We start from the raw sequence: 13,211 nt of genomic DNA on the forward strand, positions 1-13,211 counted from the left end.
CTACCAGCATAACAATACCAAGAACGTTTTGTCTTATTTAGTCCATGTTGAATTACACAAGATGAAAGGCCAGGAATTTGGTTATGGAAGGTATAAATTCTGTAAAATGTCCTCTGCAAAATGTTGGACATCGGAAGAAGAAATGAACATTTGATCAGGAAGTGATAGCCATTTGAGAACGGACCACAAGGCTAACTATCAGCAAACAGCCCATGACATGGCAGGAAAGGGGAATTTGAAAATACAACTTATAAATAGATGAGGAAGTTGAATAAGTATTGTTGCCAAGATTCTAACTACAGTAAAGTCTCACTTATCCAAGCCTCGCTTATCCAATTTCTGGATTATCCAAGCCATTTTTGTAGTCAATGTTTTCAACATATCGTGATTTTTTGGTACTAAATTAGTAAATACAGTAATTACAACATAAAATTACTGCCTTGAGTGGGGGGCGGGGAGGTGGGGTGGCGGTAGTCTATCAGGAATCCATCCCCCTGACCAGATGCCCCGTTCCTCAATCAACCGGGTTTGAGTGTGTTTTGCAGAGGACCTGAGGGTGGGGAGCCGGGACAGGTTGGGGATTCTGCTTGTGTACCGTCCACCCCGCGACACAGCAGTCTCCCTGCCTGAGCTTGCTGAGGTGGTGTCTGACCTGGTGTTGGTATCTCAGCGACTTGTTGTCCTGGGAGATTTCAACATCCATGCGGATGCCACCTTATCTGGTGCAGCTCAGAACTTCATGGCTGCCATGACGACCATGGGACTGTCCCAAATGATATCTGGGCCCACTCATCAGGCTGGACACACTTTAGACCTAGTATTTGTGACGAACGGGGAGATGTTGGTGTGGAAGATCAAAACATCCTTCCATTGTCATGGACCGACCATCATCTGGTCAGTGTTAGACTTACTGTCACCCAAAACCTCTGCAGGGGTGGCAGACCGATTAAGATGGTCCACCCCAGGAGACTTATGGATCCAGATGGATTCCTGATGTCTCTTGGGGAACTTCCTGTCATGGCTGACGATCCTGTCGAGACCCTAGTCGATCTCTATAACACCGAGATGGCAAGGGCTCTTGACTTGATCGCCCCTGAATGCCCCCTCCCACTCCGCAGAGCCAAGTCGGCTCCTTGGTTCACCGAGGAGCCGGCTTTGATGAAGCGGGCAAGGCGGGGACTAGAGTGCAAGTGGCAGAAGACTCGGAGCGTCACTGACCGAACACAAGCTAGAGCCTCCATTAAGGCATACTCCTTGGCGTTGCGGGCATCCAGAAAAACTTTCTTGACTGCCCGCATCGTACCTGCAACAAATAGACCAGCAGAGTTGTTCCGGGTTGTCTGAGAGCTCCTTCATCCTCATGAGTGGGAGGAGCCCCTTGACAACTTGGTTGCTTGATGCAGCGAGTTCGCGCATCATTTTGCAGATAAAGTCGTTCGATTGCGCTCCGACTTGGACACCAATTTTGATACAGCTCCAACTGAGGTACCTAGTGCATCTGTTGAGTCAACTTTGATGGATTTGTTTCAGCTTGTTCGGCCTGATGATGTGGACAAGATCCTTGGAGTGATGAGACCAACCACATGCTCTCTAGACCCTTGTCCTACTTGGCTTATAAAGCTTGCCGGGGGGGGGGGGTGTCGATTGGTTTTTGAGGATTATCATTGCCTCATTGGAACAAGGGCAATTTCCATCTAGCCTGAAACAGGCAACTATTAGACCAATTCTAAAAAAAGCATCCCTTGATTCCTCGATTCTATCTAACTACCAACCAATTTCAAACCTTCCATTTTTAGGCAAGGTTCTGGAGCGAGTGATGGCCTCTCAACTCCAGGGATTCTTGGATGCCACCGATTATCTTGACCCATTCCGGCAGCCAGGTTACTAACTGGAGCTGCTTATAGGGAGCGGTCAACCCCCCTGTTCAAGCAGCTCCACTGGCTGCCAATTATATTCCGGGCCCAATTTAAGGTGCAGGTTATTACCTATAAAACTCTAAACGGTTCGGGACCTGCCTATCTTCGTGACTGGGTTGTCCCCTATGAACTCACCCAATCGCTGAGATCTTCTGGGGAGGCCCTTCTCTCACTTCCACCCTCCTCACAACTGCGTTTGGTGGGAACGAGAGGGCCTTCTCTGCCGTGGCTCCCCGACTCTGGAACTCCCTCCCTAGGGAGATTAGGTTGGCTCCCTCTCTACCTTCCTTCAGGAAACAGCTGAAGACTTGGATGTTTCAGCAGGCCTTTGGAGATACAGTCATTAATTAATCAGCTCCAGAGGGTTTTTAATAATCTATCCTGTATTTATTACTATTTTACCATTTATGTGTTTTAAATGCAATTTTTATCCTGTATTTTTGTTTTAATTGATATATTGTATTACTGTTTTATCTTTTTATAGTGTGATTTGTATTATGTTGCCTATATTTTATCCTATGTTGTTTGGGCCTATGCCCCATGTAAGCCGCCCCAAGTCCCCACGGGGAGATGGTGGTGGGGTATAAATAAAGTTTTATTATTATTATTACTATTACTTAATGTCTTATTTTCAAAGAATATATAACTGAAGTTTCTACTTCACAAATGTTAGATGGCAAGCAGTGGAAATTATAGTTTTCCTACTCTAATTGTAATGATTTATAAACTAAAGTGATGAAATGTTGTCATTATCAAAACAACAACTATTAATATTCCGGGCTTTTATTATTAATCTATTTCCTTCATATGTTTATCTATATTTTTTTCCTTGAAGAAATGTTATAATCTAAGATTGGACCTATCCCTAATTATCATTCCGGATGCAATGTTTTAGACTTCAAACTAGGGAGGCTTTGGCTGCTCTGATAGGAATGGGCAGCTTTCCTCTGGAGACAATGGAGTGTTTCTTGTCAATTGGATGTCAGTTTATACTACACTCCCTTGCTTTGCTAAAGGCAAAGATTCTCTATGGATTCAGAAGCATTAAGCAATTAGAATCCAAACTATTTTATTTTAAAGCAGCAAGAGTACTCTACAAGAGAAATACACACCATGTAAGCTTAATTCCCCTATCAGTTGTCGGAAACCCCAAGATTAACAATGAGGAACAGACCACTCTTGGTCAGCATGCAGCACCTTCCCAATCTCATTCTGCATCCAGGTTCAGTATAGGGTTGAACTGTGAGGTCTTTTATACCTTGCCAAGTTAGGGTGCTATGTGCTGCTCAAGACAACATCCGAATGAAGCACATCTGTTTTTCTCAGATGTTTTGACAACAGGATCTTCTTGTACCACCCAACAGATAAGGTAAAACAGGTGAGCAGCAGCCAACTTTACTAATTAAAGTATCCTTCCACATTTCAAGGCCTTATGCTCCTGGTCAGTTCTGACCTCGAAAGTATCCAACAAAAAAGTCCTTAAAGGAGACTTAACCTCCAGTCTTTTTGGCCACCATGGGTCCCAACCCTAAAGTTCAATGTTGGGGTTATGAAACATTTGGCAACAGTAATAAGTGTCTTAACACCACTTACATATTTACACAAATCTGTTAGCAACAACATGCAGTGTTTACATTGGGCTTTGCAGAAAATGTGTTGTACTCCACAGGAAAAGGAAAAACAACCTGTTTAGCAAGCCTTGCAAATGCTGGTTAAGTATGAGTAAATATTTAATGTTTATATCTATCTCATATACCTACATAGCCGGATAAAAGTTCCTCGGGCGGGAAAGAGTTGTGACAAAAAATTTTAGGCAGAAAGAATTGCAAGTGGAAAAGGTTTTAAAAGCCCTGTTTTCGGGGACATAGAAATGGATAGAACAATTGTGGCACACCAGACCTTTCTCATTGAATGGTTTTCCATAGGTTTTCCCTACATTCCCCTCATTGTTCTTCCAACTTGTTTATAGTCTTGTAGTTGCAGTTGTTAATGATACCTCACATTATGTGCAAATATGACACATTGTTGGACAAACTCAGGATTGCCTCATTTAATGTTCCTTCGGTTTCGACATTAAAAGGACACAAATCTCAAAAATCATCAAGCAACAACTTCTAAAATTGTGTTCCTTAGGAAACACATAGAATGACTCTGGTTGTAATTTTCTCATTATTTACAATTTAAAAAATAATTTCTGGGAACTCAACCAAAGCCTGAGGCACTGCAATTTTAATTTCCAAAACACATCTTCTACAAATTGAAGGATGTTGTGAGGAATCTGTGCAGGAGATTTGCCTTTGTTTACTTAATTGTACTATAACACAGAGATCTTTTATTTCACCCAACATTAATAAAGTTTTCTTTGTGCAAAATTTCCCAGATAACTTAAAACCCTTTGCAATGGACAATATTATAGTTGGTGGTGACCCCAATGAGGTCCTGTACTACAATTTTGATTGGTCTGAACTTAAAAGCTAATGAATGTATTACAATACTGAAACCAAGCAAAATGAATGCTCATAATTCTTTTCTAAATAGTTTGATTTCTGAGGAAATCATTTGTTTGTTCTTATTCATATACACTTCATTGCAGCTTTAAAATAAAATGTATTTTATTCAAAACCTTATTCTTGATGAGCATGTTAAAGAAAAAAACTTCAAATATATTCTTTTGAATCCTGCAGAAGAGGAAGTATAACAAGGGGTACATCTACACTATAGAATGAGTGCAATTTGACACTACTTGAACAACCATGGCTCAATGCTATGGAATCATAGCGACTGTAATTTGGTGAGGCTTCTAAAGACTTCAACAGTTTTATTAGAATGTGCAGTCAACAGAAACAGTGAAAAAATTATTAACATCAAAATTTTAAAAGTGTGTGTACATAGAATGCACTGAAAACAAGATGAAATGATATTAAAATAACCAAAAATGTATCACATGTATTATGGGTTATTCAAATTGAATTCCTTAAAATTGTCACAAAAGTACATTGTAATAGTGTGTCTGGCAAGAAAAACAAATACAGCAAGAATTATTTAGCTATATGGGGTAGTCTCTCTACTATGCTATAGTGTACAGCACTAACACTTCGAGCTTCCAATTACAGATGGGAATTGAAAACATTTTGCTTGTACACTTCTGTTCCTTTGATAGATGGATTATATTCTAACTTCTCTGTTGTTAAAAGAATAGTAATAAGAAAGCAGTAGGGAGACCCAAGCAGCAAGGGCAACAACTTACATCCTGAGGAAACTGAGGTCCATGTCCTCTTCTGGGGTACATCTCTGAATTTAAAAAAATAAGCCACTTCTAATATTTCAAGCTCTGTGGAGAGAAAAAATAAAGTGACTGATTAGTTTTTTTTTTAAAGGATGCATTCAATGTTTCAGTACTATACAAATCAGCCAATAGTTCAAAGCTCAGTCACTGTTTCCCTTCTGTTGATAAGCGGCTTCTGGCCTTGTTCATTTTATTATTTCTATTCTGTTCTATTCTGTTGTGTTTGTCTACATTCCATTCAACAATATAAAAAGTGCACTGGTTTGACTTTTACTGCCCTAAACAACTTGTGTTCAAGCTACCTGAAAGACTAAATCTCTCTATACAAGCCAATATGAATTTTTAGATCTGCAGGGCCAAATCTATACTGACCATGTAATGCAATTTCAAACCTATACTGAAGAAAGTGGTTTTGCTGTGAAGATAATTACATAGGAAATCCTGGAACTAGTGATTATACAAACCACAGAGCATTGGTACACATTAAGGGCTTTCTTTTGTGATCTTCTGTGAGAGTTCGTTGTCTGACCGCCACAGTCAGTGTAGATGCGGTCTTGATGCCACCACTTTCACTTTGGTGAGAACACGGATCCCTTCAAAGGAGATCCCGTTGGTCCCTGCTCTCTTTCTATCATTAGACAAAAATCTTTTGTTTACGCAGGCCTTTGAGATAGGAACTGTATTAGCAGAAAGTAGTGCAGTGGTATAATATATTTTATATTTATTTTTTTCATTACTAATGTACATCTTTAAAATGATTTAACCATGTTTTAACAACAATGACATTTAATTCTTTTTAACTTTCATGGAATATTTAAATGTATCTTGTTTATATTTCTGTTTTCTGTCTTGGATCCCATCCCGGGAGAATGGTGGGGTATACAAATCAATCATATATTTAAAACATACCTTTTTCTTAGCATCAGTTATCTAATTAAGGTTCTGCAATACTATTTTTGGGTAAACAAAAATGTCTACTTTCTTCCAGAAAGGGGAAAAAAACACTATTTAGGTTAAGTTACATTTTTGAATTTTAAATGTTGTAGTTTTGTTGCTACAAAACAGGACCAAAAAGGCTAGATTTTTGGTTAAAATATCCTTTTTATTCAATTGGGCAAGCAACGAAGTCAACCTGCTTGTATTCAAAATGCAGAACAAGGAATGAAAAAAATGAGCTAAACATGAACAGTTACATACCTTTTGCAAAGAGTAATTATAGAAGCAAAAATGCATTTCATTACATCTATTAACTAATGTCCCATCCCTTGGCCTTCAGTCTTGCAGCTGGTAAGGATTGCTTTGTTCTTTTTATCTATGTGAGTAATGTTTTGTCTATGTGAGTAATGTTTCTTAGATTATCTTGCCTTTGACTGACTAAAATATTTCATTTCCTCCTTGGCATACATGCTCTCACTGTCTGTAAGTCCTGCATAGTTTCGTCGAAGGTCACTATTTACTGCTGTAAAGATGTCATGATCATTGTGTTTTATTCATGATTGCTATGTTTAGGTTGACTGTTCAAGGTTATATATTTCAGCTATTCTTATACAGAAGCTGGGAGCCTCTAAGGCATGGCCAGGAAAAGGGGCGTGGCTTCACCTTGCTGGTGGAAGCCTTAGAATTCAAAATTTAGCAGTTGGAATTGGGCAGTTGGAGTTTGTCGGTTGAGCAGAGCAGTTGGTTCTGTTCAGTGAGAAAGGAGTGTGATCGAAAAAAAGAGATTGTGGGAGGAAGTTGAGCAGCTAGAGAGTTTTAGCGGAGAAGGGCTAAAATTAAAGTTGCTGAGCCTTTAGTAGGAATAACTAAAGAGCTGAGGCTATATCCCTAAGTCAAGGAGGACTAGGGTTAACCAGTTAAACTCCCCAATCCAAGTTTGATCGGGTACAGGTCAACTAAGTTCAAGAAGGACAGTATTCCTAACTGAAAGAAACAAGTAATATAAAGTTGATACCATACTAAGCTCAGTGAAACTATTGAGAAGTCTTGCAACACTTACTGTACAGAAGTAACATCGTTCAATTTAAGATATAACATTCTTGCAACCATCAAGCTTTGTGCTATAAATAAACAAGTTACTGTTTCTTCAAATGTTGCTTATTATTTGAGCAAAGCATCTTTCAAAGGTGGTGGCAGCGACAACATTGAAAAGTAGGATACATAGAGGTAGAAGTTGAATCCTTCGCAATTTGGTGGCAGAGGTGGGATCCAAAAAGATTCCATCCCTGTCATCACATCAAGTCTTCACATAAATTGGCGGCAAGCGGTGGGATCCGTGTAACAAAGACTGATTCAGTGCCTGGGATCCGTGTAACAAAGACTGATTCAGTGCCTGGGATACGTGTAACAAAGACTGATTCAGTGCCTGGGATCCGTGTAACAAGAACTGATTCAGTGCCTGAAATTCGTTTGGCAAAGGTTAGTTTGGTGCCGGAGATCAGCTTTAGGTAAAAGGGCTGAGGTAAAACTTGTCTGGAAATGGCCACCAGGAAACAGAAGAAGTTAGCAGGAGAGGCTAGTGAATACCAAGGAGATAGTTCGGACTCTGAGCAAACCCCTGAGACAAGGGAAACCCTTAAATATAAAATTGAATTGAGAAAATTAGAATTGGAGGATAAGCAAAGAGAGAGAGAATTGGAAATGAAAAGGATGGAGGTTGAGGAAAGAGAGAAAGAGAGACAAGCTGAGGAGAGGGCCAGGCAGGCAGAGTTGAGGAGAATGGAAATAGATTTGGAGAAGCAAAGATTGACACACTCTCAACCTCATGCTGATACCCAAGAAGGGGATTTGAGAGCTGAAGCACCTGATGTAATTTTAAAAAGGTTTCCCAGATATAACAAGGAAGATGATATAGAAAAGTTCCTTATATCCTTTGAAAGGTGCTGTAAAGATTTTGAAGTGAGTGAAGACAAATGGATGTTATATCTGAGGCCACAAATTAGTGGAAAGCTTCTAGAAATATATAGTGATATGGCTGAAGACACTCACAGAGATTATAAGATGTTTAAACTGCAGGTACAACAAAAGTTTCAGTTGACGCCTGAATTTTACAGATTAAAGTTCAGAACTTTAAAGAGGGACAGACACCAAAGTTTTGCGCAAGTTGCTTCAAAGCAAGCTCAATACTTTGACAGCTGGGTGAGGACTTCTGAAGTAGATTCCTTTCTGCAACTTAAGGAACTATTGAAGCTGGAGCAGCTCTTTCACCTAGTTCCCTCAGAATACAGATGGCTAATTCAAGACCGAAACCCAAAGACAGCCAACGAAGCTGCAGTTATGATTGACCAGCTAATTACCTTGAAAGAAGGTTTTAGGAAGGAGGAAGAACCAAAAGAGAAAAAACCTCTAAAGCCGACGTTTTACCCTCACTCACGCACACAGATGCAAAGGGGAGGTTCAGGAGAAAACACCGCCTATAGGAAGCATGAGGCAGTTGCAGGCCAAGCCAGGCCTGAGGAAAAGATAAAATGTTACCATTGTGGAAGGCCAGGGCATCTTAGATATCAATGTAACTTAATCAGGAAAGACAGGTCTACTTTCTTTGTAAATAGAGCTCCAATAGAACAAGAAGTGGAACCTGAAGTTAAGTCTAGAAGCCCTGATGCGAGGCCAAAAGAAAAACAATGTTTATTTATCCTTTCAAGAGAAGTCTCTGAAGACTATTTAGAATCTATTGTCATAGATGAGATACACACGCAGGGATGGAGAGACACTGGGTCGGATGTCTGTATTATACGTCCTGAAGTGGTCCCACAGAGATACCAACATCCCTCTTCAGAGATAAATTTAAAGGGGATAGGACCGTCGATACCAACCCCTGTAGTATCCTTACCCATCAAGTACAAAGGCTGGGAAGGATTATGGGACTTCGCTGTCTGCGCGGATATCCCATACAAATGTTTGATTGGGAATGATTTAAATGGAAAAGTTAGGAATTGGCAGAAAGAAGCTGATAAACATGAAAGCAACATGGAGGTCCACACTCCAAAAGCCAAGTGTTTGACCATCCAAGCTAGCTCAGAGCAACTTCCTGAGTCTAGTTCGAGCATCATTGAGTTGGTCAGCGGAATAGAGGGAAAACAAGAGATACTGCGAGAGCAGCTAGCAGATGAAACATTACAACCTTTGTTCTTGCGAGCTCAGAGCGCCACAGGAACAGAAGAAAGTAAAACTCCTAAGTTCGTACTTAAGGAGGGAGTTTTATACAGGAAAAGTACAAGCCATAAGACTTTGAATGAGCCAGAAACACGTACCCAAATAGTGGTACCTGTAAACTACAGGAAACAACTGTTAGATGTGGCCCATGACAATCCACAAGGAGGGCATTTGGGGGTTAGAAAAACCACCCAAAGAATCAGCAAGAACTTTTTCTGGCCTGGCATGTATCAACATATCAAGGAGTTTTGCAGGTCGTGCGATACTTGCCAAAGGTTTAGCACGGGAAGAGATAAGACCAAAGCTCCTTTAGTTCCCATGCCGGTTGTTGGGGAACCCTTTTTCCGAGTAGGGATTGATCTAGTTGATCCTTTGTATAAGCCCAGTCGGAGAGGATACAAATATATCCTCACAGTAATAGACTATGCAACCAGGTATCCAGATGCAGTGGCTTTGACCAATATTGAAACTTCCACCATAGCCAATGCGCTGTTATCAATTTGGGGAAGGACTGGATTTCCCAGAGAGCTTGTGTCAGACCTGGGGACTCAGTTCACCTCGCGGCTAATGAAGAAGTTATTAGAGTTGTGCAGAATTAAACACCTAACGTCCACACCTTATCATCCGCAAACGAATGGCCTAGTAGAAAACCTGAACAAAACACTAGTGAAAATGATCAAGGCCTATAGCCAGCAGAGACCCCACGACTGGGACACCAAGTTGCAGCAGCTGTTATTCGCATATCGATCAGTCCCACAGGACAGCACTGGTTACTCGCCTTTTGAACTGTTATTCGGAAGGAAGGCTCGTGGACCCCTTGATTTGATCAGAGAGCACTGGGAAGCAAGTCCTACGCCAGATCCTGTTCCTGTCGACGACTACATCAAGGATCTTCAGTCAACATTAAAGATGACCAGGGACATCGCCCAGGAACATCTTATGACGGCCCAGGAGCAACAAAAGATCCGGTACGACGCAACGTCGAGACCCCGAGACTTCAACGTCGGAGATGAGGTCCTGTTTTTAACACCCAACAAGAACAACAAACTACAGATAGACTGGACTGGACCATGGAGGATCATCAGGAAGCAGAACCATGTGAACTGTGACATCCTAGATGAACGATTGGGGATTGAGAAACGGGTGCATGTAAACATGATTAAGCCGTATGTAAATAGGTCGGCAAATGTTTACTGTATAGTATCAGAGGAAGATACAGGTCCTTTTTCATTTTGGGAAGGTAATAGGGAGATACATAGAAACTTGGATAAAGTAACCATAAATTCAGACTTATCTCCATCACAACAAAGAGAGGTTAAAGGAATCTTGGCTAAGTATAAAGTCATGTTTTCGGATTTACCCGGGAGAGTGCAGGGAGTGCAACATAAAATATGCACCGGTGACGCCGCACCGATAGCATCCCCTCCCTATAGGGTAACGGGTAAGATGAGCGAATGCATAGAGCAAGAGGTCAGGGAGATGTTAGATTTGGATATAATCGTGCCATCTAACAGCCCTTGGGCTTCGCCCATAGTGTTAGTAAAGAAGCCAGACAAAACCGTAAGGTTTTGCATAGATTACCGGCGGTTAAATAAAATCACCCAAAACGACATGTATCCGATGCCCCGTTTGGATGATTTACTAGAAAGAATTGGAAAAGCCAAATTTATAAGTAGTATTGATTTGACTAAGGGGTTCTGGCAAGTGCCTATGGCACCTGAAGACCAGTCCAAAACGGCCTTTAGAACTCAGGGAGGACTCTACGAGTTCGTAGTTTTACCATTTGGATTAAAAAATAGCCCTGCGACATTTCAGAGGCTGGTAGACAAAGTTCTCTATGGCTTAGGTGAGTTCTGTTTAGCCTACATGGATGACATAGGTATCTATAGTGATTGTTGGGAGGACCATCTTAAGCATCTTGATTGTGTGTTGGGCAGGTTATTAGAAGCTGGGTTAACTATTAAAGCTTCTAAATGCAAGTTAGGAAACCATACGTCTAAGTATTTGGGACATATTATAGGTGGAGGGTGTATCAGACCTGATCCTACCAAGGTCAAAGATATACACCAATGGCCAATCCCGAAAACAAAAAAACAAATTAGATCATTTCTTGGTTTGGCCGGATATTACCGAAAGTTCATTCCGTCTTTCAGTAATTTAGCTGCCCCATTATCAGACCTTACAAAAAAGAAACACCCAAACCAAGTAATATGGTCTTCCAAGTGTCAGGAATCCATGGACAATTTAAAAAGGGCCCTTACTTCTGATTCGGTTTTGAAAGCCCCAAATTTTGATAAGCCATTTATTTTAACTTGTGACGCTTCAGACACTGGACTAGGAGCAGTCCTAAGTCAAATTGATGAAGATGGAGAGGATAGGCCCATACTATTCCTCAGTAAGAAGTGGCATTCTAATGAGCTTAGCATGTCCACAATCGAGAAGGAATGTTACTCGATAATTTGGTCCATAAAGAAACTGAAACCATACTTGTGGGGAAGGAAGTTTACGTTACAAACTGATCACGCACCCCTAAGATGGTTGGATAATGTAAAAGGGACCAATAACAAATTATTGAGATGGAGTTTATCACTACAGGACTTTACATTTGATATTAAACATATAAAGGGCAAATGTAATGTAGTAGCTGATGCTCTATCCAGAGCACCTTGATCGGAAGACTTACAGGTTTGTATTTAGAGTTTAAGGTATGATGCTATGTTTATGTATAGATATGTATTTGGTGTTACTCTCTATTATTTTTGCTTATTCTGGGTCTAGAAAAAGCAAAAATAATCTTTCCGGGTTGGAAGGTATGTAAAGATGTCATGATCATTGTGTTTTATTCATGATTGCTATGTTTAGGTTGACTGTTCAAGGTTATATATTTCAGCTATTCTTATACAGAAGCTGGGAGCCTCTAAGGCATGGCCAGGAAAAGGGGCGTGGCTTCACCTTGCTGGTGGAAGCCTTAGAATTCAAAATTTAGCAGTTGGAATTGGGCAGTTGGAGTTTGTCGGTTGAGCAGAGCGGTTGGTTCTGTTCAGTGAGAAAGGAGTGTGATCGAAAAAAAGAGATTGTGGGAGGAAGTTGAGCAGCTAGAGAGTTTTAGCGGAGAAGGGCTAAAATTAAAGTTGCTGAGCCTTTAGTAGGAATAACTAAAGAGCTGAGGCTATATCCCTAAGTCAAGGAGGACTAGGGTTAACCAGTTAAACTCCCCAATCCAAGTTTGATCGGGTACAGGTCAACTAAGTTCAAGAAGGACAGTATTCCTAACTGAAAGAAACAAGTAATATAAAGTTGATACCATACTAAGCTCAGTGAAACTATTGAGAAGTCTTGCAACACTTACTGTACAGAAGTAACATCGTTCAATTTAAGATATAACATTCTTGCAACCATCAAGCTTTGTGCTATAAATAAACAAGTTACTGTTTCTTCAAATGTTGCTTATTATTTGAGCAAAGCATCTTTCAAAGGTGGTGGCAGCGACAACATTGAAAAGTAGGATACATAGAGGTAGAAGTTGAATCCTTCGCAATTTGGTGGCAGAGGTGGGATCCAAAAAGATTCCATCCCTGTCATCACATCAAGTCTTCACAACTGCATTTATATATCTGGTGAGATAACTGCTTTTAATGCTATGTGCATACAGTTTGAGGGTTGGCTTAGAGGAGCATCTACACCAAGGGTCCCCAAACTACGGCCCGCGGGCCACATGCGGCCCATCAAAGCCATTTATCTGGCCCCCATGGTGACGGCTCCCTCTTCCTCCGTCGTGAAGCTCGAAGGAGAAGGAAGGAAAGGCTCGTGCCTTTCCCTCCTCCCTCGATTCGTGTGCACCTTCTAAAGCTTTGCTT

At 40.8% G+C, this 13,211-nt stretch overlaps 1 protein-coding gene across 4 annotated transcripts in view; it reads right to left on the reverse strand.

Moving 5' to 3' along the window:
* LOC100560909 (uncharacterized) overlaps positions 1-13,211 on the reverse strand; it is a 54,552-nt gene that overhangs the window by 22,616 nt on the left and 18,725 nt on the right. For all 4 annotated transcript variants that reach the window (XR_010005478.1, XM_016993285.2, XM_016993284.2 and 1 more), the window contains exon 2: positions 5,164-5,247. Coding sequence is in view for 3 of the 4 variants with exons in the window: in XM_016993285.2 (XP_016848774.2) it covers positions 5,164-5,205 (42 nt within the window). In the remaining variant the exon portion in view is untranslated. The remainder of the gene's footprint in view (positions 1-5,163; positions 5,248-13,211) is intronic.

The sequence above is a fragment of the Anolis carolinensis genome, chromosome 4, assembly GCF_035594765.1.
Source record: "Anolis carolinensis isolate JA03-04 chromosome 4, rAnoCar3.1.pri, whole genome shotgun sequence".
In the NCBI taxonomy this organism is placed as follows: domain Eukaryota; kingdom Metazoa; phylum Chordata; class Lepidosauria; order Squamata; family Dactyloidae; genus Anolis; species Anolis carolinensis.